Source organism: Salvia hispanica, chromosome 4 (genome assembly GCF_029641045.1).
Source record: "Salvia hispanica isolate PSC_SH4W2 chromosome 4, Shi_PSC_v1, whole genome shotgun sequence".
In the NCBI taxonomy this organism is placed as follows: Eukaryota; Viridiplantae; Streptophyta; class Magnoliopsida; order Lamiales; family Lamiaceae; genus Salvia; species Salvia hispanica.
The window spans coordinates 43,948,644-43,973,681 of NC_142695.1; the positions used below are offsets into that span (position 1 = coordinate 43,948,644).

At 35.6% G+C, this 25,038-nt stretch overlaps 3 protein-coding genes across 11 annotated transcripts; all 3 read left to right on the forward strand.

Annotated features, from left to right (window-relative positions):
• The first annotated feature begins 2,903 nt into the window (after positions 1-2,903).
• On the forward strand, positions 2,904-8,560 carry LOC125191667 (uncharacterized). 3 transcript variants are annotated; one of them, XM_089057263.1, is made up of 4 exons: positions 2,904-3,196; positions 3,288-3,768; positions 5,343-7,860; positions 7,932-8,082. In XM_089057263.1, the coding sequence occupies exons 1-4, from the start codon at positions 3,174-3,176 to the stop codon at positions 7,943-7,945; spliced, it is 3,036 nt and encodes a 1,011-aa protein (XP_088913389.1). In that variant the 5' UTR covers positions 2,904-3,173; the 3' UTR covers positions 7,946-8,082. The 3 variants fall into 3 exon arrangements, with proteins under 3 accessions (XP_088913389.1, XP_047945017.1, XP_047945018.1); XM_048089060.2 differs by adding an exon at positions 8,240-8,560 and having other exon boundaries at positions 2,907-3,196; positions 5,343-8,158; XM_048089061.2 differs by adding an exon at positions 8,240-8,560 and having other exon boundaries at positions 2,907-3,196; positions 5,352-8,158.
• A 5,731-nt stretch (positions 8,561-14,291) lies between these two features.
• LOC125195194 (uncharacterized) lies at positions 14,292-16,828 on the forward strand. The gene is made up of 3 exons (XM_089056766.1): positions 14,292-15,931; positions 16,015-16,195; positions 16,280-16,828. Exons 1-3 carry the CDS (start codon positions 14,292-14,294, stop codon positions 16,826-16,828), a joined length of 2,370 nt encoding a protein of 789 aa, XP_088912892.1.
• A 2,882-nt stretch (positions 16,829-19,710) lies between these two features.
• LOC125195777 (agamous-like MADS-box protein MADS1) lies at positions 19,711-23,970 on the forward strand. 7 transcript variants are annotated; one of them, XM_048094002.2, is made up of 9 exons: positions 19,715-19,929; positions 20,010-20,241; positions 21,978-22,059; positions 22,671-22,732; positions 22,809-22,908; positions 22,990-23,031; positions 23,116-23,160; positions 23,242-23,417; positions 23,736-23,970. In XM_048094002.2, exons 2-9 carry the CDS (start codon positions 20,012-20,014, stop codon positions 23,737-23,739), a joined length of 741 nt encoding a protein of 246 aa, XP_047949959.1. In that variant the 5' UTR covers positions 19,715-19,929; positions 20,010-20,011; the 3' UTR covers positions 23,740-23,970. The 7 variants fall into 7 exon arrangements, with proteins under 7 accessions (XP_088925784.1, XP_088925783.1, XP_047949963.1 ...); XM_048094004.2 differs by having other exon boundaries at positions 19,716-19,929; positions 23,245-23,417; XM_048094003.2 differs by having other exon boundaries at positions 19,718-19,929; positions 23,119-23,160.
• Positions 23,971-25,038: the final 1,068 nt, after the last annotated feature.

The window sequence follows — 25,038 nt, forward strand, 5'->3', positions numbered from 1 at the left end:
AGACGGATTGCATTTTTATATGTGAAAATGCAAAACTTAACAATAAAAAATGCAATTTATGTGAAAATGCAAAACTCAACACTATAAAATGCAATTTACATACAACAAAAATGCAATCTGCGAAAATGCATATACAACTAGATTGCATTTTTGTATATAAAATATTGCATGTTTTGTGCCACATGGCAGCACCAGATTGGATGTACGTTGTGACTCTAAATAAGGGGGCACCCTAGTGCTCCCCTATATATATATATATATATATATATATATATATATATATATATATATATATATATATATATATCCTTGTAATATAAAAATTTATTTTAGTACTCCTTAAAGTATTATTGTATAGTATTAGTACGTATTGCATAAATTAGAAAATTATTAATTTCAACGGAAGGATAGCATTTAAACATGTTTTCATGAATCATATGAAAACACAATAAGATTATAGAGTTTCACAAGTTATTAGTACTAGGCAATGTATAATTACATTTCAAGCATTTTCAAAGCTCTCCACCTTAATTAGTTTACTAAAATAAAGTTGCAAATTTTAGAGAGTTGTAACTTTTAAGTAAAACAATTATAAAGTCTTGCAAGTTAGCTTAGATCTATCGGAAACCTGGAATTAGGTTTATGATTAAACAAACATTTTCTAGATTGTTTTTATGAAGTTACTTTGGAGAAATACTTCCGAATTTCTTCTATGGAACCTTACAGATATAATGCACCGAATTTTGCACAAGAGAGTTTATAAAGTTACGATTGATGTAATTTCATGTTTATTAACTGTATGGAAAATAATTACAATAATTAATGTTAGGCATCGATCTTATACTACATACTAGTATATAAGTAGGACATAAGATTAAACTAGGGTACCTATTCTAAATTGATTACTCCCCTCGTCCCACATTTGGAGTCACTTATTGTTATGGCTCAGGTTTTAAGAAAAAAGATGTAGTGTGTAATAAATAAAGTGAGATGGTGGAGTGTGTAATAAATGAAGTGAGATGGTGGAGTTGGTTGAAGGTAAGTCCCTTTTGACTTTTGATTTTTGTTTTGGTTTATTTTAATGTAGATAATGACATTTGGATGTAATTTTGATGAAGAATGAAGTAAAATTGTATGACCAAATATGGAAAATTCTAAAAGTGACTTTTAAACTGGAACAGACTTTTATGGCAAAAAAATGACTCTTAATATGGGAAAGAGGGGTACTACTCTATTAAATTTTAATTTTATTGTGTCATTTGAAATGGTAATTATTGTGAAATCTAATCTAATATAGAGATTTTGAGGCATGAAGGGACAACCGTGCCCGTGAGCAGCGATTTGATCATATGACAGAATCTGTGATGTCTTGTTCTGTGCTGTGTAATAAGTGCTCTTGTCCTATAACTAATAACCAAACAATTAACACACTCATTTATTATTAATTTAAAGTGCATAACGAAAGAGACAACACAAATTTGATCATAACTATTCTTGTAGCTTAACTTTCATTTGAATATCTATTCTCATTATAACTACTTTGAAGTTATTAATTAGAGTTTGATTTGATTTACTATTAAGATACGGAGGGCTTCGAATACAAGAAGATTGAGGTTACTTCCCTATATGATGCAATGGTCTCATATTATTAGCTAAATATTTACTCCATATTTTATCCATTTCGACTATACAGTACTCCCTCCGTCCCAAGGAAGATGACCCATTTCTTGGGCGGCACGGGATTTTATGCAACTTTATTTTGTGTGTTAAATGGAGAGAGTAAAGTAAGAGAGAGGGGATAAAGTAGAGATAAATGGGTTTCCATTTTAAGTAATGAGTCATCTTGGTTGGGACAAACCAAAAAGGAAAGTGAGTCATCTTTAATGGGACGGAGGGAGTACACGTTGACTGTTTTTCAATGTGAATTACGAGTTGAACTGAAAATAAATCTATGCCAAATCATCTTTCTGCGTTGGATTGGCCCCCTTATTTAATGGTTGAGAGCATACATTCCATACATAGTATAATTGAATAAGTTTGGAACAACACACACCACCATAAATAATTTATTATGGAGTGTTAAATATAGGAAATTCGTCGATTCGACAATCTTACAGGCAACATATATATTTTCAAGTTGATGGACTCGTATAGCATATTTCCAAACTACATTTCATCTCTTGTCTACGATGCGTTGTTCTCGTACATCCTACTACTAATTATTGGACATTTAGCAGGCAATTACTAAATATTGTTGTTTGGTTGCAAATTTCGAGTCAAATCTTTCTCCAATATGAAGAGCAAGTCATTATCTTGATAGGGAAATGGTGATTAAAGTGCTTAAACTAATTAGACCAAAGCTTGTTGTGTTTCTATTTTCATGTTCAACCCTAATTACAACTGGTAAATTTTTAATAGTAGTAGTACTTTTCTTTATAGTCCTTACTCCCTATAAAAAAATTATTGTTGTGCATTTGAATGTGTTGCTGCTATACATGTCTCACCACATACTCGTGACTAAATAATGGTGTTTATAAAAGATGTGACGAAGATAGATATTTCACACCTATTAATAATTAGATAGTGCAATGGTGGAAAATTGAAAATTTATTGCAATGTCTTGCACTCGTAGCTTGCATTAGTTAATAGGTGTAGAAATAAATTGTAGTAGTAGTACATATTATTACTATAGAGGTAGAGAGGGTTGGCTGGAGTGTATATACAAAGTGAGCTAATTGTAGTAAATGGGATGGAACACTTTTATACTGTTGGAGGTGAAGGGGGTGGGGTGGGTCCGATAGGTCACTTTCAGTCGTAAATAGGGAAGCTGAAAATGGGGATTGACACCACATCACGCCCTCTCCCTTCGAGCGGGAAACCCATTTCTCTATTCTCTATTCTCTCTCTCTCTCTCTCTCTCTCTCTCTCTCTCTCTCTCTCTCTCTCTCTCTCTCTACTCATCTCCATCTCCATAATATGCGTCTAGTTTGTAGTTGTTTCTCTCTCCGATTTTCTCTCTCTACCTAGCTAGGTTGCTGCGGTTTTCCCTCAATTGTGAATCTGTTGCTTTTACAACGCACTATCTCACAGATTTCACTGCCTTGGTTTCTCGTTTGACCACTCTTGCCTTTCACCTTTTTCTTTCTCTCTCCCCCAAAGCGCTGCCTGTGGAGATGGAAGGGGGGTTTTCCATACGGTGAGTCGTTAATTATAGCCCCCTTTTCCCCCCATTTCTGGGGTTTCTTTACACGCGTTTATGTAGTAATGCTTCCTAATTTTCTTGCTAGGGAATATGCTTCGAGGATGAGGAGCATAAACGTGGTGAACTGCTGGCCCTTCGATGGGGATTTCAGCGACCAAACTGTGAAATCGCTGCTGCCTCCAATCGTCGTCAAACGATTCACCTGGTGGCTTGATGAACTCACCTCCGAAACAGCCCACAAACTCACAATTCATTCTCAGAAACAGACCTACCAAAGGGGCGAAACGTCTTCTAGAAATTCAGCCGAGGAGGGCGTGAAAGCGGGGAAACTCAAGTCACTCAAAGGGAAAATGAGAGCCACCAAAAAGAGGTCAATTTTGGAGATATTTGCGGTGGCGCCGCCGGCTATAAACCCGGAGAAGGATGGAGATGATGATGATAATAATCGAGCGTCGAGGAAGATGAAGAATACAGATGCTATCTTGAGGAAGGCGTTGAGAGCCGTGAAGAAAATCAAGCGGAAGAAGGTGGAGAAACGGGGCGATAAGATCGGTGTTTCGGACAAGGTATGCATTCATTTAACTGCATTTTGTTGTGGATTTGGGAATTTGGAGGGTCGCATTTAGCATAAAATATCAAGGGTCTCAAACAGTTCATTGAATTATTTGATCTTGACTACATCAATTCAATCAGACCACACTGCAAATTTGGGTCACTTTTATACCGTAGTGCATAGAATCAATCGCTGAAAAAGCTGGTGAGAGACTGTGCATCTTTGAGTGTAGCAATGAGATTTTTAGTAAAGAATAAAATAAAATAAACAAGAGAATGTGGTTAAGAAGATTAGAGAAGCTTATTAGGGAAGAGGTTATGGTAGTCCAGCTGTGCTGTGTACGAATTGGACAGAAGTATTTTATGAGATTGAAAGCGGTGTACATTAATTATGCTGTTTTTTCTACTGTTTGCATATGTTTCTCCTGAGCAATCATTGTCATGGCATCTAAGGCCAGTTTTGGCGTGGGTCGAATGCCCAATTTTTTTCTTTTTGAGGGGTTAGAATTCAAGGAATACTGTTTATTTGTGGAGCTAATTTTACTCAAAGCTCGATTAGGCTGCTTTCTTTGTTTTGCATAGGTTTTACTAAGAGGATGTGTGCTTTGGGTGGGTGCAATGATATTGTTTGTGATCTGAAGTTGTATGAAATCAATCAGAAGCTCGGAAGTTAATTATCTGATTTTGGGGTGTTGTGGTTTAAGGATGACCATATACTTGGTATGACTTAAGAGTGAACGTGTAATGCTAGTTGAAAATGGATGAACTAATATGAATGAGATCATATGGTCAAGTTATTGTTTTTGGGTATTTGCAACATACTATAAGCCTATAACACTTGTTGTTGTATCTCAGACTACTGTGATTTTATGTACTAGTAAGATAGAGTAATATACAATCTTGAAGCAATATGCTGGTGGAGGGGGTGGTTGATAAGTTATTTTTAACTGTATTTGAGAAGCCTCAACTAAAAATAATGTTGGTTCTCCTTAGGAGAGGAGCATTATGCCGCGTTGAAACTTTTGCAATCAAGAAAATTGGCACTGTGGAAATTGTACACCAAAAGTTGGAGTGGGGATTAGTGAACTACAATGCAATTTCTCCAATATGAGATGCTATAACACGAGTATTTTATGTTGTGCTAATCATCAAGAATGGAATCATGGGGGAGATAGTGGTAGAAGTATGCCTAGTATGTTAGCTCACCTTTTTTGTGGGCCTTGTCTGATAAGGTCTTCACAATAGAGAGGTTAAAGTTAGATCCTTTGTGATCAAGTTGACACATAAAATAATAGACATGAATAGAAAAAATGTCTACAAGCTTACTGTATAGGAGCCCATAATAATCTAATGTTTAGTTATACAGATTGAATATGACATTTTGTGGTTGCACATAAACTAAGTATGTTTTCTGGTACACGGTCACAATCTAATATAGATAATAATTTCATCTAATGTATGTTATGTCCAGTGTGAATTTGTAAGTTTCTTACTTCATTTTGGTGCTCTCTAGTAGTATCTTTTATTTTCGAAACTTTTGATTTATATTATCCGTAAACTGCATTCCTTTCTTTCACGCTTGTAATAGTTGTTTCAGGAAAATCGTTTTAAACTTAAACTGCGGACTCAGAAATCGACAGGAAACTCTAGTGTATCATACAGCAAGGAAGTAGACACTGACATTCATGATTTCTCATCCATCCCCAAGATGAAACCAAGACTACAGCATTTGGGTCTGTATAAGAAACTCGTGCCTTGTAATTCGTCTAAGTTTATTGAACAAAACCGACACCTGGAGCTTCCTGTGCGTAGTATTTTAAAGAATCCTGACAGAGAATTTTCCCTAAAGCAGTCAAAGAACTGTATCTTGCAGTTGAATCCCCAGAAGGCAAACAAACAGGTCACTTTCTCAGAGAATGGTGAAGTTCTTAGACTAAATCAAAAACCAACTAAATCTGTGGAATGTTTTGTGAAGCAAAAGGATTGTGGCTCCGATGTAGGCAATGCTGACTATGCTGTAGAGTTGGAAAAAGATTCAACTGTTTTGGAAACCAGTGGTAGTGAGGATGCTTCTACTAGAACAGGAAAGGAATCAGGTGCTGGACTTGAAACTAACGAGGTGTTCGCTAGCTTTGATGTTGATTCAACTACATTTGGAAAACAGAAATATGAAGGGGAATATTCTACCAGATCTGGATGGTCAGATAGACGTGCAATGTGCAGCTTTAATCCACAGTGGTCTGGCCATGGCCTAGCAGATGCTCCAGATAATACAATGGATGTCTTTTCTCCTAGGTTCTTTCACATGCCTCATGACGGGTACTACAAAAATGGAAATATGAAGCTGATGACAACCTCATCAAAAACTACCTGCAGGAGACTGAACAAAGATATGGGGACTCCTCGTCCCATATTTCCTCCATTGTGTTTCAAAGACTATCTGAGAACACATCCTGACGCTTCAGTATCTCACCCGTCAAATATGAGAGGGGCATACAAACTAACTCAAGCTTCTCCTGAAAACACAGTTGTAAATTGTGCTCATTCTATCCATTTTCAAACATTTCCACGTCTTTCTCCCAATGAAATGTTTCAGACTTTCTCATCACTACCAGTTGGGAGCCAGACTGTAGATGTTCGTGGAAGAAGGATCAATAGCATTGACGAGGAGTTTGTTGGATTACCTCTTAACTCACAAGGAGAGTTGATCGCGTTGAACTCGAGTGCCACGAGGGAGGCTGACCACATGATGAACTCAAATGTTAGCGGTGCTCAGTGTATTGGTTTATCTCTGCCAAGCAACGCCGTCTCAAAGTTCTCAGGCCATGATTCAGAGTACAGAGACTTGGATAGTCAAACGTCCTCAATGGGCCAGTTGAATCTTTTCCCTGTCGAGAGCTACGTGAAAGAGAATGCTGTTTCTGTTCTTCCATCAAGATTGGGCATCATTGAGTCTCAAAGAGAAAATCACCACTTGGATTTTCTTCAAACAAACTATCATCCCTTTCACAGTCGGGCAAAAACCATATGCAGAGGTGAAAATCAGGTTCGGAGGTGTCCTGAAAATGAGAAGTTTCAGTCAACAATGCGTTTGATGGGTAAGGAATTTGAAGTTGGGGGAAGAAGCATTCAAGGATTTGAGGATGGACGCATGTGGAAGGATAAGCAGATCATAGACGAGCTTCATTATCAAAATGATCCGAATGAACCATCTTTTAGGCAGTTGAGAGAAACTGTTTTCTATCCGTCAGAGATAACAGTCAATCACAGATCAGAAAGCACGTATCCTCTCCCTCACTTTGATAGTCAAACTAGCTCAACGTGCACGAGCTTGTTTCTTACAAGAACAGACGACCATGCTCAGAAATTATATACTGGTGGCCTTTCTTCAGGTACATTTTCTGAAGTTTATAACAACAAGTGTCTGTTCTCTGAGCCCTATGCCAACGGATACGACTCTCAGTTGTTTACCCTTGAGCTCCCTACAGCAACGGCTCCATATCAGGAACTACATTCTGATATGAATCCCAGTGCCACTCATCTGAAAAACAAGCAGAATCTGAATTACTCCCCAAAATCGTCCATCAAATTTCCTTTCATGCATCCAGATCTTGATGGGAATGCCAATTCTTCCTGGCCTCCAAGATCTTCTTTGGGCCTGCACCCTTCGTGCTTTGATGTCTCAGAAAGGGCAGCACAGTTAGGTAACAGCCAATCTTATGCACTGGGACGCGATCATCCATATCTGAACCCTGGAACTAGTTGCGCAATTAATGATTCAGTGTCCTTTCAACCCGATGATTTTTTCACGTTCAGTCCTTTGTCGTCCGGCTCTGCCTTGCAGTCTGTAGCTCCGTCTCCATTGGGTCCTGTGCCTTACTATTCCGGGGTTCTTCCTGTTTCTAATATGCAAAGAAAACTTGGAAATCCAAACATGATCAAAGAACGGTTCAAATCAAGGATTGGAATTAGAAGCCTTGACATTGGGAAGAAATTGAATGCTCCCTTTAAGCCCTTGAAGAGGCCTATCTTAGGATTCCATGAAGGTCATCAACGTGCTGTTAGAAAACCAGACTCCTGCGTTGGCTTTGAGGATACTGTTAAAGGTATGGAAGGTGCAGAATTTGAACCATGTTCAGTTACACAGAGTCCAGGATTCATGATGTCCGATGAACAGGTTCCGACTATTGAGGATGGACAAACTATTCCACCATCGTCGGGTTCCTACGTAGAGAATGCAAGAACCAGTCCCATCAAGATTACTGCTGGAGTGAAGCATGTAATAAATCCTCTTCGGCAAAAGGATCACGATAGCACCAGCTCTACAGATCACGACATCTCTCTGCCTACTACTAACATAGGTTTCAGATTCTCAGATTCTGAAAATGCAGCAGAGATGTTCAGGTGCTAAGGATATGTTTCGACCTTAACGGTGAATCTTGTAATGTAAATACTTGGTTCCACTTATGCATCTTCTACTTACAGCAGGAAAGCACCCGTGTTTAAGCAGTGATTTCGTGCAAGTAGCTTGTTGAGCTGCGCTTGGAATGCTCAACCATGAATAATAGTCCGAGGAAGTGATTTGAAACATTGCGATCATGTGAGCGTTGAGTAAGCATAGCATCACGAAACTTCAAGGTGAAGACCATGGAGCAATCGTGTGCAAGCAACTATTTGATTTATTTTCGAAGGTGGAATATGTTTTTGAAATTAACCAAGTAGTGAACTATCTTTGATAACGCGTGGTTATGTAACAGACTTATTGCTGTGTTGAATGAAATGATAGTGTTAATTTGGGAAAAGAAATTCAATTGTACAAAATCTGATAACTGCCATCAAGGATTCAAAACTGGAAAATGGTATAGTTTAGTGTGTGTAGCATATTTTTCAGCGAATTTAATTTTATATTTTTGGCAGGTTAAAAAATAATATGGGTCATAAATATTGGGAGTTGAGGCAATTCAAAATTGGTCCACAATTTTTGAACCCTACACCACCGGTTTTGTCCTGTAGACCAGTCGTTTTCTCGTGTCTTGTTCAAAATTTAAAGATTCCTATCCAAATAAATAAGAAAATAAATTCTGTTGTTTAATGTACTTTCATGTGCATGTATATGAGATAATTAAGCAATAAGAGCATCCGCAATGGTCGGCTAGCGACCGGCTAGCCGATTCGTCGCGCTAGCCGATCGGCTAGCCGAACCATTGCAATCGGCCAGCGCGAAATCGGCCAGCGCATCGGCGTGGGCTGGTCGATCGCTCGTCGCTAGCCGATCCGCTGGCCGATCGGCTAGCCGCCATTGCAGAGGCCCGATCGGCTAGCGATCGGCCAGCGGTGTTTTCCGATTTTATTTTTTTTTTTTTTAAAAATCATATATAAACGCGATTTTCGTTTCATTTTCATTTGCACCACTTGTTTTAACGAGTTTTCTCTCTCTCTAACTTTCTGTTCAAGAGCATCATCGAGCGATGGATCACGCGGGTGGTAGCGGTAGCGGTAGTGGTGGGGATCCTGAGGAGTACGAACGGAGGATGAACGAGGCTATGGAGGCCTACATGAACCGCGGGATGGAGCGGTACATGCGTATGGTGGAACAGCAGGCGATACCTCGCCCTCCTCCACCAGTTGTCCACCACCGAGCAGTGATTGATCGGGATCACGTAGCTGCACATCAGCGGCTGTACGAGGACTACTTTGCAGAGTACCCGCGGTTTCCCGCCAACATGTTCCGGCGGCGTTTCAGAATGCGCAGGGAGTTGTTTATGCGCATCGTTAGGGCATTGGAGCGTCAATATATGTGTTTCCGCTTCAGGCACGATGCGGCTGGCAGACCCGGCCACACCCCTATCCAAAAGTGCACGACGGCAATCAGGCAGTTGGCCTACGGAGGCGCGGCAGACATGTGGGATGAGTACCTCCACATCGGTGAGTCGTCAGCCCTGAAATGTCTGAAGGAGTTCTGTGGGGGCGTGATCAGCATTTTCGGTGAGCAGTACCTTCGAAGCCCTACTCCCGAAGATTGTCAGAATTTGATGCAGATGCACGGGGAGAAGCATGGGTTCCCCGGGATGTTAGGCAGCATAGACTGTATGCATTGGGAGTGGAAGAACTGTCCGACTGCCTGGAAGGGGGCCTACACGACCGACTACAAGTCAAAGAACCCCACGATAATCCTCGAGGCCGTAGCTGATTACCGGCTGTGGATCTGGCATGCGTATTTTGGGGTAGCCGGGTCGAACAACGACCTCAACGTCCTGAACTCGTCTCCCCTCTTCAACGAGAAGTACCAGGGCGTCGGTCCAGCCGTCTCATTCGTGGCCAACGGCAACCGGCATGATATGGGCTACTACTTGGCGGATGGGATATACCCTCGGTGGCCGGTCTTTGTGAAGACGATCCGACAAACAAGTGATGAAAAGAAGGCCTACTTTGCGCAACGACAGGAGTCGGCGCGCAAGGACGTGGAGCGCGCATTTGGTGTGCTCCAGTCTCGATGGGCGGCAATCAAGGGCCCAACGCGTTTGTGGGATGTCGGATGCGTTTCCGAGATAATGTACGCCTGCATTATCCTGCACAACATGATCGTCGAAGACGAAGGCGTACAACTGACTAGTTGGGTCAGTGACGATGAAGCCGGTCCAAGCCACGGAACGGCCACCCCTAGTGTACGACAGGGAGTACCCCTCGATGAAGCCGGCCGACTCAAGGAATTTGCCAGCATGCGCCAAGTGGATGCTCATATTCAACTCCAAAAGGATATAATTGAAGAGTTGTGGGCACGGAGGACTGCACGACGATAGTTTTTTTTCTTTATTATGCATGTACTTTTTTTTTATCTATGTAACTTTTTAAAATGCAATTAATGAATTTTCCCGTACACGTGTCTAAATTTAATTCCGTATTTTAATCGTAATTTTAATTCCGTAAATGTAGTATATTTTGAATTGTTTTTATTGCGGCTGGCCTATGGCTGGCCTAAATCTGACGTGGCAGGTGGTTTTTTTAGTGTTGCTGACGTGGCAGAGGAGAGAATGACTGGCCTATGGCTGGCCTATTAACCATTGCGGATGCTCTAAGATGCTTGACCTATTTACAAATATTTTTAAATCAGAAATTATCGATAAGCATCCGTCTCCATGCATGTATTGGCTGAGAACTTAAATTTGAATGCACTTATGCACCTCTCAATGAATAAGATGCAAAATGTGAATTTGCATTGATGTGATTGTATTCGTTAAGCAAAACAAATGATTGAAAATAGATCTTAGTTCTTATAATTGAATTTCCTTTTGTTTTTTTTTCTTTAAAGCTCTCCTAGGTTTTGTTGGTTGGTTTGCCGTAAAATTTCTATTATGGCATGATAGATAGAGATGAATGGATATCAATAAACTCAGTTTTGGGTCAGTTCCTTTCTATTAGAGTGATGTTCGGTTTCTTAAATAAAATAATATCGATACATAATCTAGGATTAAAATGTGAGATTATTTTAGTTGGAGAAGGTTGATCATAACTAATTGACACATGATTATCCATCTTAGATTGAGTTGTGAGATTTAATCTCATGAACCAAACCCACTACATATTTAATCTCAAGATACAATCTTGCAAACCGCACATGCACCGGCTGTTGCCGTAGTATTAGTCTTTGGACCAATTTTTTTCGAGTGAGGCTTACAAATTAATCCTCTAATTTACAAACACGTCCAAAATTATAGTCTCCTATAGATTCTCACAAAGATTAAGGAAGTGTATTTATTCTACTTAATTTGGGATAGTAAGTTAATCGGAGTATAATTAATTTGCTCAATCAAATTAATAAATAATGTAATAATATATCTCATAAATTATGAAAAGAGCCCACAAAATTTTCAAATACATATACAAATCAAAAGTCGAATTTAGCAGTTTTATTCCTTTTTTCGAAGTTAAGGGAGATGGATTTCTAGGATTTGGTTTTTTCATGGTAGTGGTTTGTTGTGTAAGTAATTGTTGAAATATAAGAAAGTTAATAAATTAAAAATATTAACGTTGATTATATACTACTAATAAGGACATGTACAAAAGTTGGACGCAAACTAAGTAGGATGACATTGGTACATGTCATCTATCATACAATAATGCACACCACATTTCGGTCACAAAACTTTTTCATCGTGCCTATAATTACGGCTTTTCCTATTTTGCCCCTTCTGAAAATACTTTATTTTTATTCCATCTGATATCACTAGTCATATTTGACGAAGACGAAGTTCGTTATTAGTTACTACCACTTTTGTTAAATTATAAGTAAGCATTATGTGTAATGTTTTTCTTATTTTATATATTACTAAATTATTTTTAAAACATTAAAATGTAGCATTTCTCATAGCTCAGCCTGAATGGACTGAACACCCCATCCGAGTTGAATTTTGTCGGGCCTACGTATATATTGTGATTTGTGAGTTTAGAAATAGGGTTTGGATAATATGCTATCTAGTAGTTGTTTTCTTTCGTAGTTTGTATTCGAGAATTTTATAAAAATATTTAATAATGGCCCAGATAGTAACGAATCGGCTAAACGATACTCTCGTGCTATTTATTTATAGTATTATATACTCCTATTTATTGTGTGTATTGTTTTCTAATTGTAAGAGATTATTATGTAGAAATTTATGTTTTGAAATTATAAATTATAGCATGACAAATACTTTACTATTAAAGATTCTAATATATATCATACGAATGTTTATTTAATGTTTCAATTATATTTTTTTCATGAAAACTACAGATCACACAATAATCCAGTGTAAAACTTTGTGGTTCACACATGAAATTGAAATAAATTTTTTTGACACCCTGTCATTTTCATATATTTAATTGAAACTTTATTTATTGTTTTCATTTTTTAATGTAAACATTAAATTATTAGTACAACAAAAATATTGTAGAAAGACATACGTCAATAAAATGAATTTGGCATGATCAGTTGTTAATCAGTTGTACACGTCGGAGAAGATGACAGTTACTTTCTCCATCCCTAAAAAATAATTTCATTTGTGAACGACACAAGTTTTAATGAGAAATTGATATTGTTAAAGAGATAGGCAGAAAAAGTGGGTAAAGTATGAGAGTGACGAGAAAAGGTGGATAAAGTATGAGGGTGAAACTTTCCAATTTTAAAATTGAGACTATTTTTTGTGGACATCCCAAAATGGCAAAATGAGATTATTTTTCGTGGACAGAGAGAGTAGTTTTTAACTAGTTGCATGTGTATTCTACTAAATTTTGATCTATTTTCCCCTAATTTTGCCAAAAACTTTTAAAATTCGGGATTTTGTGGTGACAGGTATACACGCTCACAACTAAAATACTTATTTTCATACGAAAAAAAAAAGTATTTCTTATAATATTATTCATCAAATTTGGGTTGATAAGGCTAAAAAGTTGAAAGAGTCGAAGTCCTAGCATGCTAAAATTTCTCATAGTCATCGGAAAGCACCAAATTTCTCAAATTTCCACAAAATAAGGGCAAACGGATTAAACTCACTTTATTAAAAAGATTTAATCACAAATATTTTACTACTACTAAATTAGGGGACATAAAAGTAATTAACCAATTGCTACTTGGAAGATATACTCCACCAAATGTTAAAAGAGTAGAAATTGATCTAGCCAACAAAAACTAGATTTAGAAGCTAAAGAGATGGAAGGATGGAAATTGAATGGTAGAAGGTGTATTAGAAGGCGTAGTTTCTATAGTTGGTTAGTAGAGTCCACTCAGGGACGGAGATACCGGCGGCCAAGCCACCGCTCCAGCGGGGGCTTGGCCGGAACCGGACCCCTACCCCCCCCCTATGCAGCCGCGCCCCGCCGGATTTCCGCCCCGGCTTCGGATAGCCTGAATTTTTATGTATACTGCGTCTGTGAGTTTCTGGAAGAGGCGAAGAGGTTGAGAGACCCCCAATTTGAAGAAGACGACACATGGTGAAATTGGGCTTCTAAATTGGGTCATTAATTATATTGGATTGGAGTATTAGACTTGGGCCTTTAATATATAATGATAATAATAATAATAATAGATAAACTAAAATAGCCTTTATTGAATATAGAAGCCCAAATTTATACTACAAGTAACGTTTCTTCTTCTCCAATTAAAATCATATCGGAGGCGCACGCAAATTACAGCAGCCGCAAAATCATATCAGAAATCAGAGGTCAAGGGTCTCCTATACTTGTAGAAAAATTAAAAGGTTTGATTCTAATTGTGATTTTAACTTTTTACTTTGATTTAAGGCATGAAATCTAAAATTATTTATTATGATTTTAATTCTGTTGCTTGAATAGGAAAAACATAATTAACCTTTGAGAATTGTGATAACACAAGTTTTTGAATCATTACAATTTGATATATAAAAATATGCAGTTGTGGCATGAATTTAACATAAATGTTTTTCTAATGCAGTATCTTACTTTCTTATTAGTAGATTACACGTTGCAATAATTTAAAATGTACGAATGCAAATTATCTAATTAATCTTGTTTATTCTTGGCTACAGTTATGCATCGATATTTTAAAAAATCAAGGAATGATTCAACTTCTAGTTCGAGTATTGCAACCCCGAATTCGACTGTGAACCAGGATGGAATCAATGTTGCAAGTTTTGAAGCTAATTCTGAAAACATAGTTAGTGACCCGAATGCGATTTTGAATCAAGAAAGAATAAATATTGAAGTTAATCCGGAAAACATAGTTAGTGACCCGGGGCTACGGAGTCCTATTGCTAGTTATGATGTTCAAATAAGGGATCGCATTCGAAGAGAATATGTCTCTAAGGGGCCTTGTCAACCGAAAGGTCATGTCTTTAGGAAAACTTCGTATGGTAAAGAGAAAAGGAGCTTCCAAGCTAAATGGTTTGAAAAACATATATGGTTGGAATATAGTGTTGAAAAAGAAGCGGCATTTTGTTTTTGGTGTTATCTTTTCAAGCCTATTAATGCCAATCGTTTTGGAGATGATGTATTCGTGAGTACGGGCTTTAAAAATTGGAAAAAGGCGCTTGCTATTTTTAGAGAACATGAAGGTTCAGCAAATAGCACACATGATCAGGCCAGAATACTTTTTGAAGGGTTTAAAAATCAAAGACAAAGTGTTGATTACAATTTGAGGAAATATGATAAGGAAGACGAAGTCAACTACCGCATTCGCTTGACTGCTTCTTTAGATGTGATTCGATTATTGTTAAGACAGGGATTGCCATTTCGTGGGAATGATGAATCATTTGCGTCTACAAACAAGGGAAACTTTCTAGAGATACTTAAATGGTATTGTGAGCATAAAGAAGAGGTAGCTGCAGTTACATTGGAGAACGCTCCACGTAATAATCAGATGACTAGTCCTTTGATTCAAAAGGAATTATCAAATTGTTGTGCTGTTGAGACTACGAAAGTTATTTTGGAAGATATTGAAAATCGCAAATTCTCTCTATTGGTTGATGAAGCGCGAGATTCATCGATAAAAGAGCAAATGGCTTTGGTTATTAGATACGTGAACAATAATGGAGAGATTATAGAAAGATTCTTAGCCTTGGTACATGTCACTGATACTACAGCAAAGTCATTGAAGGAAGGGATTGACTCAGTGTTTGCTAAGCATGCTTTATCTTTATCACGGTTAAGAGGTCAAGGCTATGATGGTGCATCAAATATGCGGGGTGAGTACAATGGTCTGAAAACCCTTATACTGAATGAAAATAGATCTGCGAAGTACATCCATTGTTTTGCTCATCAGCTCCAACTAGTCGTGGTAAATGTTACAAAACAACATGGTGCTATAAGTGATTTTTTCACCATTGTCACTATGATTGTAAATACATGTGGAACATCTTGTAAAAGGAGAGACAAACTACGACAAGCTGAGCATGAGAAAATTGTCAAATCTCTAGAAAGGGAAGAGATTAAAAGTGGAAGAGGTTTAAATCAAGAGATGAGTTTAAGGCGGCCGGGTGACACTGGATGGGGATCACACTTCACTACTTTGCTTCGTCTAAAAGGTATGTGGTCATCGGTAATTGAAGTACTTGAAAATGTGTATGAAGATGGTACTAATCCAGATAATAAAGGTATATCAAAAACATTGAGTATGAGGCTTGGAAGCTATGACTTTGTTTTTATTTTACACTTGATGATTGAGTTGCTTGGGTCAACAAATGATTTGTCAAAAGTTTTGCAACTTCGGGATCAAAATATAGTTCAAGCTATATCTTTGATGATACAACTAAAAGGACTTTGCAAGACTTTCGGGAGAATGGATGGAACCAATTCGTGAGACAGGTTGAAGAGTTTTGTGTGACTAATTCCATTGATGTCATCAATATGGATGATGCCGTCAAGTTTGGTGTGCGAATGAAACGAGGGGAACGCGTTACAAATTATCATCATTACAAGGTGGAGGTTTACTGTCAGGTACGATTTCTATTTTATTTCTTAGTTATGATTATTATTAAATATTTCTTTGTATTCTAATTTCATACTACTTATAATTATTAGGTTCTTGATTTAGTTATTCAAGAGATGGAAAATCGTTTCCCAGAAACAAATACAGAATTGCTTATTTGCATGAATTGCCTTAGTCCAAGAAACTCCTTTGCTAGCTTCAATATCGACAAGTTGGTCCGTCTCGCAGAACTTTATCCGGATGACTTCTCGTGCACTGAATGTATGGCTCTCCAATATCAACTTAAAACTTATATCAGTGATATAGTTGATAAAGTCGAGTTCTCCAATATTGAAGATTTGGGAAATCTTGCAAAGATTTTGGTCGCTACCACAAGAGATAAGGCTTTTCCCTTGGTATACCGTTTGATTGAATTGACTCTGATCCTTCCTGTTGCGACCGCCTCTGTTGAGAGAGTATTTTCTTCGATGAAATTTATCAAGACTGATTTGCGAAACAGAATGGGAGACGGTTGGATGAATGATATCTTAGTTGTATACATTGAGAAGGATATTTTTAACAAAATTGAAAATGAGGCCATTCTTCGACGATTTCAAGAAATGGCGACACGTCGGAAACAATTATCATCTAGAGCCTCGTAAAAATTGTAAAGACGTTATATTTGAATTGAAATTTTTGGTATTATTGTTATTATTATTATATTATTATTGTTATTATTATTTTTAAGGATTTCAGCACCGGCTTATTTGAAAGTCTAGTTCCGTCCCTGAGTCCACTTGCATGAAATCAGTTAAGGTAGAGAGCAAGGTCTCATTTACAAGTCACTTTCCAAAACAACCTTTTATCATTTCGCATACTTGAACAAATCGATCCCTCTTAACTTTTATCAACTTATATGGACAAAACCACCGTCTTTTCTCCTTCCTTATTCAAACTTTGCCATAACCATCATACTTAAATTATTCACATAACATGCACATATGACATATATAAAGGGTAATGATAATATACAAACTTCAAACTATGATATGGACTGTTAAATTTCAAGATTTGATGTCAAAAGATGACAAATAAACAGAAAATGCCAACCGGAAAGCAAGCAAATTAATTGTGAATTAGTGATAAATGCAATTACATATAACTACCCGAAAACTAATAAAACTTTTGCATATACGTAACAATTAACATTAATTATATTTTTTCAAATGATAATGATACATCTTTTCGTCTGTTGATTCTTTTCTCACAAATCTAAAATAACTCAAAATATTAAATTTGTCATAATTTTTCAATCTAAATTATTTTGTAACATATCAGTATATATCAAATAAAAGGTAATTTTATAAGGATTTTAACAAAGTTCTAATCGTAAACTTTTAACCAATTCATACCGGATCAATATTGTGGATCATTATACAATTCAATATGGATTAGTGTATTGATTCTCAATAAAATCCAAAAGGTCAATCTCATTCATCCACACCCTAAATCTGGCTCCCAGATTTAGTCGTTGTCGTCAGCATATTAGCAGTATATTATATATAAACCTTTATTATTCTGGTAACTAGAAATCAATTTGCGATATTAATTTTTTGCCTATCATGTTTGTTACATCTTCTCGTCAATATCTCACACCAAATCGATTTCTACTACTAGAACCAGGATAATTTATAATTTACACTTGAACTCATGTGTGTATGAAAAGTGTAACTACAAACGGTGTAAATAATGGAGTAATATTTTCTCTCAAATGCTACTCAAATTAATGTTTAAATTGGACAAATTTTTCATCACGCAATCGGTAATTTTGGCTAATGTACTTTATTAAATGCACGTGTTTTCAAGCACCGCAAATGTACATTAATTAAGCCGCATAGATAGCAAGTTCTTCACCAATCCGGATCAGCTAATGCATTCCTTAATTCATTTCATACTCCACCTCTCACATACATGAAAATGGACCCCACTATAATATAATATGTTTGTGAGGGGTGGAATAGGAAATGGATTAGAGAATGCATTAGGTGATCCGGACCGGTTCTTCACTAAGTTCGTTTTTATATTGACTGTTTATAAGATCTTAATTTAACGGCTTCTAAACTAAGTTAGGGTACACCTTACAAGTTAAGTATTAGTACAACATAAGTCATGCTCATTTTGGTTTATAATTTAGTCATCTTCATTTCGATCTAATTCAAAATATATGTGGAATGAAATCTAATTAAAAAAATTCTTATTTTTATTTATTTATTATGAAATCTAATTAAAAATTTTCATTATAATTGAAATAGGCTATTCATTAATGAATATTCATAATTTAAACAAAATAAAAAATTTATTGAAACTTCAATTTACCAAAACAAAAAACAATGAATATTTTTTAATAAGTAGCATAAAATAAAAAATAAATTAAAAGAGAGAAAATCCATTTTTTTTTTCAAAATGATGTCGAAAAATAAAAATAAAGCAAAAATAAAATTAAAATAAAAATAAAGCAAAACTAAATCCAAATGAAAACAAAAAAACAGAATTATAAATTAAATAAAAAAGAAATAATAATATTGTCCATGTCCCTGAAAAGTATGAACTATTTCCTTCTTAGTCCGTCCCTGAAAAGTATGAACTTTCTAATTTTGGAAACTTTTTTCTCTCTAATGAGGTGAGACCCATTCTTCATACTTTCTAAACTTTTTCTTTCTATGTCTTTTTTACTTTCTCAATTATGCATTAAAACTCATGTCGAACCAAATGTTCATACTCTTTGGGGACGGAGGGAGTAATAAAAAAATCTAAGGGACGTCCCTAGGACGAGTGTCCAATAGGAATCGGAACACCTGCAACGCGTCCCTATAGTACCGCGTCCCCTGGAACGCGTCGAAACCTCCACGTTGTTGATAACCTAATTAGTGCCAAAGTAGTTGCACTTCTTAACAAGCCAAATTTACTTATTTAGCCCCATACACATAAGTTACTTAAGTGATAGTTGTAGTCCCAACTTCAATAAATAGTACATTATTCAAGTTTGTGATAATCTTAAACCATAATGAATTTGGTCAATTTGCAACCAGATTTTGTTGTCCCAAATCGAAATGACGCAGAAAATTGTGATTATATTTCATGTGGTCAAGACAACGTCATTTTGCTTCTTTTTTTCCAGTATATCATTTTGAAAAGGGGGCCACATAAAACAATGTCAGCTGCACAACGTGAAATATCTCAAATTTTCATATATTTAAATTTATACAGGTTAAAAAGTCATGCCTAAAACTTATGGACTTCACCACGTCAAAAATACTGCCCATCACCTCTTAACCAAATTGTGAAACTTGAATAAATGTAAGAATAGCATCACAAAATCAATTTATAAACAAATTTTAAAGAAGTCTAACCTAAATATCTCATTTCACCATTTATATATGTCCTTGATTTAAAATCAATACTACTACAACAAAATAAGATCCAAATTTCACAAAATTCTTCCATACACTTACCTTCAAAAAGTTAAAGCAATTTCTTAAAATTTAAGTAGAGTTGAAATTGTGAAGGGGGGAATACGTAGTACATTATTTAGCATAAAAATGATCCCGTAGTATTGACGTGCACAACTGGAAAAAAAAGTAAGCAATTGAAATGTAGGACAGAAATGACCAAATTTCAGCTATAAATACAAAGCTACTGAAACTGGTCGTTTCCAATTGTTGAAGTTTGAAGAAAAGCACATCTCTACAGTTGGTGTTGCGAGGTTAGAGAGAGACTTAGAAATTCATCATCTAAAATATAGTAGTAGTTGCTAATTAAACAAATTGTTGGTTGTGTATTTAGTGATGGAGTTTCCGAGTCAAGAGTCAGAGTCATCGAATTCGCTGAGGAAGAACGGGAGAGGGAAGATCCAGATCAAGAGGATCGAGAACACCACCAATCGGCAGGTCACTTTCTGCAAGCGCAGGAATGGGCTGCTCAAGAAGGCCTATGAGCTGTCGGTGCTCTGCGACGCTGAAGTCGCCCTTGTTGTCTTCTCCACCCGCGGCAGGCTCTATGAATATGCTAATAACAGGTTTGTGTTGTTGTTCATGTTGTTTCATCTTGCACTTCCAAATCTATCATCAACCTTTGTGGCCTAAGATCACAGGATTTATCTGTTTATGTTTTTTTTCCACTTGTATGTGTTCTTGTCTTGATTTTTTTACCTTTCTTTTCTGCTGATTTACTCATATAACTCTCAGATCTGACTTGAGATAGTACAATTTTTTCTTCTGAAATCATCTCTCTCTCTCTCTCTCCCTTTTTTGAACATGAACTCTACTCACAACTCAAATGAAAAGAAGAAGAAAACCTAACCTAAAATAAAATAAAGATGTAGTAATTTTTTTGTATTATGTTGGATTTAAGATTGTTGCACCAAATTTAGGGATTAGATTTAGGGCATGGTAGATGCAGAGTACTGTAGTGATTAGGGTTTGAAAGGCTAAAAAATGAGGCAGAAATCTTAGGTCATGTCAGACATTATTTAGCATCACCAATTGAAACATTAATGTGGGGAGTGTCATAATTATCTTTTCTCTTCCATGCCCACTTTTTATCTCAATATGTGAAAATCTTGCCGTTTCTATATTTTGCGCAGATTTTCTCCACTAAGATTTCTTTCCTCCCACTAAAAAAACTGACTTTTTGAAACTAGAAAAAAGAGTTTTTGTTGGCAATTACATATGGGGGAGGAATGACAGCTAACTGGCAAAGCATCTCCCCCTACTCCCTCACCTCAATTCTAGAGAGAGAATTTATATATAAATAGAGTGAGAGAGAATACTATATAGTAGTATAAAATATAAATCTGCTGTTTTCCAAGAAATGATAATAAGGAACACAAATATGCTGCAAAAAACATGCTGCTACAATCAATAAGGGTGCAAAACGGTTGCTCTACAACTTCTCTGATACACTTTTTTTTACACACAGAAATCATGTCACCTTCATGTTCATATTTGTGTGTCCATGTTTGAACATGTGCGGTTGTTTGTATTTATGGTATGTATTTTTCTTTCTATAATAACCATTTTTTTATACTACCTTATCTCTCTTATTTTATCAAATCTGCTTTAAAATCACTAACAAGATTATAAAAATTTCTTAATTATTAGAATATGGAATAAACTGGAATGGTGAGAAAAATAAGAATGAAGTTTGTAATCCCAACGCTCTCTTTTCTTTAGTATTTATTTAGACAGAGGTTATACATAGAAATGCTCAAACATATGTGAAAAGATGAATTTCTTGGAATAGAAATGAAACGTAGGAATAGAGCGAGGTGATGGAGACCGGTTGGGTAAAAGTCGATGGGTAAAAAGCTTTATGGGTATTAACCGTCGGGTAAAAAGTGGTGGGGGTGACACGTGGCGAGATCTGAAGACATAGATTCCGTAGCCAATCATATTTGTGGGATCTCGTACCGACGTGGCAGAGAGCAGCCAATCGTGTGTCGAGGAAATTAAGGTTTGCCGACTTGAAGTGTATGTGTGTTTTCACCATCACTCATGTTTCTGTCTACTTTTTATGCAATTAAATAAAATTAAATATATATACTCCATATCACCATATGTGTTAATCATCAAATTGGGTGACATATTTATAATTTGTTGGTGATGTGATGTTATAGAGGAATTGAGCGATGTATCAATCTTCTAGTAAGCAGGAGGGATGCCATGCCATGAGCATATTATGTTATGTTTTAGTAGTAATATCTATAAATTGGTTTTGTTATTTTAATGAAATGATAAACTTTTATATTTTCAGTGTTAGGGCAACGATTGATAGGTACAAGAAAGCAACTGTTGATTCCTCCAACACCATGTCCACCTCTGAAGCTAACACACAGGCAAGTTAAATTAATATTCTTTATTAGTTTGCACATAATTAATAAGTTAATATGGTTTTATTTACCAAAAATAAGTATCTATGCTTCACAGAATTACATGAAATAGGAAAATTGAGATTTTAGGGTGTTAAACTTACATAGGCTAGTTGAACTTGTAATTTTGTTTTACAAGTTATAGGAGATTTTGCAAATACATTTATACTTATTTCCATATTTGTAATAAAACAAAGTTGGGGAAATGGGTTTACATACGTTCATATTTTTATTTCCATATATATTCCGTCAGCTAAAATACACACTTTTCCATGCATGCAATTAATGATGTAAATACACAATTGTAGTACTCTATATTGAATCTTAAATGATACTGTATTTCCAAATTTCCATCACTTTTATGGTAAATAAAATTTATTCCATCACTTTGTAACCTGGATCAAAATATAACTAGATTCTTGAGAATTTAATAACTTTGCTCGTCAGGTTTTTTTGTATAGTTAGTCATCTCAGTGCCATAAAAAGGGAGTACATTTCACAGCTACAAAAATATCTCCGAGGAAATTTATTCAAGTGTAATTTTAAATGCTAAGATTTGTTGTTGATGTTCTCATCAGTTCTACCAGCAAGAAGCCACCAAGCTCCGCAGACAAATAAGAGAAATTCAGAATTCAAACAGGTAGCTAATCACATCTGCATTATATGCTTTGCAAGTTTCGATAATTTACACACAAATTATCTCTTGTTATCTGCAGGCAACTGCTTGGAGAAGGTGTTAGCAATATGCCACTGAAGGAACTGAGGAATATGGAGGGCAAAGTGGAGAAAGCAATCAGCCGCATCCGCACCAAGAAGGTTATATCAATTAAAATCATAAAAGTTAGTAACACCTACGTTAAATTTGAGACTCACAATATTCTTGAAAATTTGATATAGAATGAGATGCTCTTTGCTGAAATTGAGCTCATGCAGAAGCGGGTCAGTACTCTCTCATATATTATTCTCCTACTTCATAAATTAAGTGTTTTCATCAAAACAAGAATCTTAATGACTAATGTGTAGCAGGAGCTAGAGCTTCACAATGCAAACATGTATCTGAGAGCTAAGGTAGTTTTCCCTTGTTGAACTAATTTATATAGTCCTACCAATTAAGTGAGAATTGATGATGAGATTGATTTATATATGAAGCAGATAGGCGAGAGCGAGAGGGCGCAGCAGCAGATGAGCATGATGAATCAAGAGTACGAGCAGCCTAGCATGAGTTCACACAACTATGATGTAAGAAACTTCCTCCCTGTCAACCTCCTCCAACCCGAACATGACCGCCACTACTCTTGCCAGGATCAAACTCCTCTCCAGCTAGTGTAAGACTTTCAAAAATTGCACTTTTTCATCTTAAATTATCACTTTATTTAAGGTTCTTGAACTTTTTTGTTTGGTTTAGTTGTGTATATATAATTGCTCAAATAGAAGTTTAGCGTAGTGCAAAATTAAGAACTTGATTAAAGTTGAAATGAACAAATTTAAGGATACAGTCATCATACACATGAGTAATTTAAGTTAACACGGACAAGGCTAAAAAGGGGCTACCTTGATTTGAAATCTTCTAAATTTATTTTCATGAGTAGTATCAGTATTTATGAATTTCTAACACATTAATGATTTCTTGTTTCTGATTGCAGTTAACAGTTACAAGTACTGGGTTTGGGATCAAGAATTTCTCATGTCATGGCATTAGGAAAAACAAAAATGCATGAACAATCACAAATATTATGATTTGAATATTGTATAATATAATACTCCTAGCTAGCTAGTAGTTGATTTTTCAGCAAGAATAATTCTTGCTTTATCAGTACCCATGAAGAACACTTTGTTTAATCATCTCTAATTCTACAGCACATTATTATCTTGCTTAAATTCTCTTATGATGGTTTTATGCTGACCATGTGTGATTATTAATTGTAGATTAGTCCTACATTTCTTTTTTATAGTTTTCAGATTTATTTTATCTACTTGGTCCGTTGAATAATAATGCTACATTGCTTTTTTGAATTGGTAGTGGATTTGGGGCATTGGTAAGTAACGTACGGAATATTGTTGGGTCTACGTTAGTTTGTTTAAATTTAGTTTATCTTCTAGTTTATCCCACAAATTTTAAAATTGAAATGTTAAATCATGAAATTTCATTTTTCTTAATTATTTTATCCATGCACAAATTAACATATTTTTGTGATGTTAAAAACAATAATATTTCAATAAAATAAGAATGAAAAATCTAAAAATCAAGGAATATGAAAGCAAAAATACTTATTCTAATGAAACATGTTTTAAATATCGTTAAAAGACGATATTTTGTGTATGGCTGGAAAAAAATATTCCAACTCCAAAGTTCACGAGGATATACCAGAATTTGACCAAACTACATGATTTAAATTGTTATTAATCATAAAAAAGGTTGAACTGTAAATTTAATTCCTAAAAATAGGTTTGCATTTTTTAGATCTTTAAATATGAAAATATATTATCACATTTCTGTGAAAATGAAAAATATCGCTATAGGTCTTTTTTTTTCTATTTTATCCATGAACACATAAAGAATATATGTATATCTATCTTTTTTCATGAATTATTTTTTATGAAAGATTGTACTAATAGATTTAGTTTCCGATTATAAAGAAAGAAATTTAATTTATTCTATCATTAATTATTTATAATTATGGAAATTCTTTAATTATTACGATCGCTTACAAATTTGAATCATACTGTACTATTTTTTCCAAATAATTATGATTTTGATTTTATTTTGGAACTATTTTTAAAAAACAAATGTAGATTCAGAAATGTGTTTTTCAACCATATATTAAATTTTTTTTGTTAATAACACTGTAGTAAAACTCAGTGTACTAGACTTCAAAATGCGATTCACAAATTAGGAAGTCTTAGTAAAGGATAAAATAGGAAAAAAAAATAGTCACAGAGATGAAA

Coding starts and splice junctions, on each gene's coding strand:
- LOC125195777 (XM_048094002.2), top strand. CDS start 20,012: ATGGAGTTTCCGAGTCAAGAGTCAGAGTCATCGAATTCGCTGAGGAAG. Junction 22,060..22,670: donor CCTCTGAAGCTAACACACAG/GCAAGTTAAATT, acceptor TGTTCTCATCAG/TTCTACCAGCAAGAAGCCAC. Junction 23,032..23,115: donor TTGAGCTCATGCAGAAGCGG/GTCAGTACTCTC, acceptor ACTAATGTGTAG/CAGGAGCTAGAGCTTCACAA.
- LOC125191667 (XM_048089060.2), top strand. CDS start 3,174: ATGGAAGGGGGGTTTTCCATACG. Junction 3,769..5,342: donor AGATCGGTGTTTCGGACAAG/GTATGCATTCAT, acceptor CGCTTGTAATAG/TTGTTTCAGGAAAATCGTTT. Junction 8,159..8,239: donor AATGCAGCAGAGATGTTCAG/GTGCTAAGGATA, acceptor TTCTACTTACAG/CAGGAAAGCACCCGTGTTTA.
- LOC125195194 (XM_089056766.1), top strand. CDS start 14,292: ATGCATCGATATTTTAAAAAATCAAGGAATGATTCAACTTCTAGTTCG. Junction 15,932..16,014: donor TTGATGATTGAGTTGCTTGG/GTCAACAAATGA, acceptor TACAACTAAAAG/GACTTTGCAAGACTTTCGGG. Junction 16,196..16,279: donor AGGTGGAGGTTTACTGTCAG/GTACGATTTCTA, acceptor TATAATTATTAG/GTTCTTGATTTAGTTATTCA.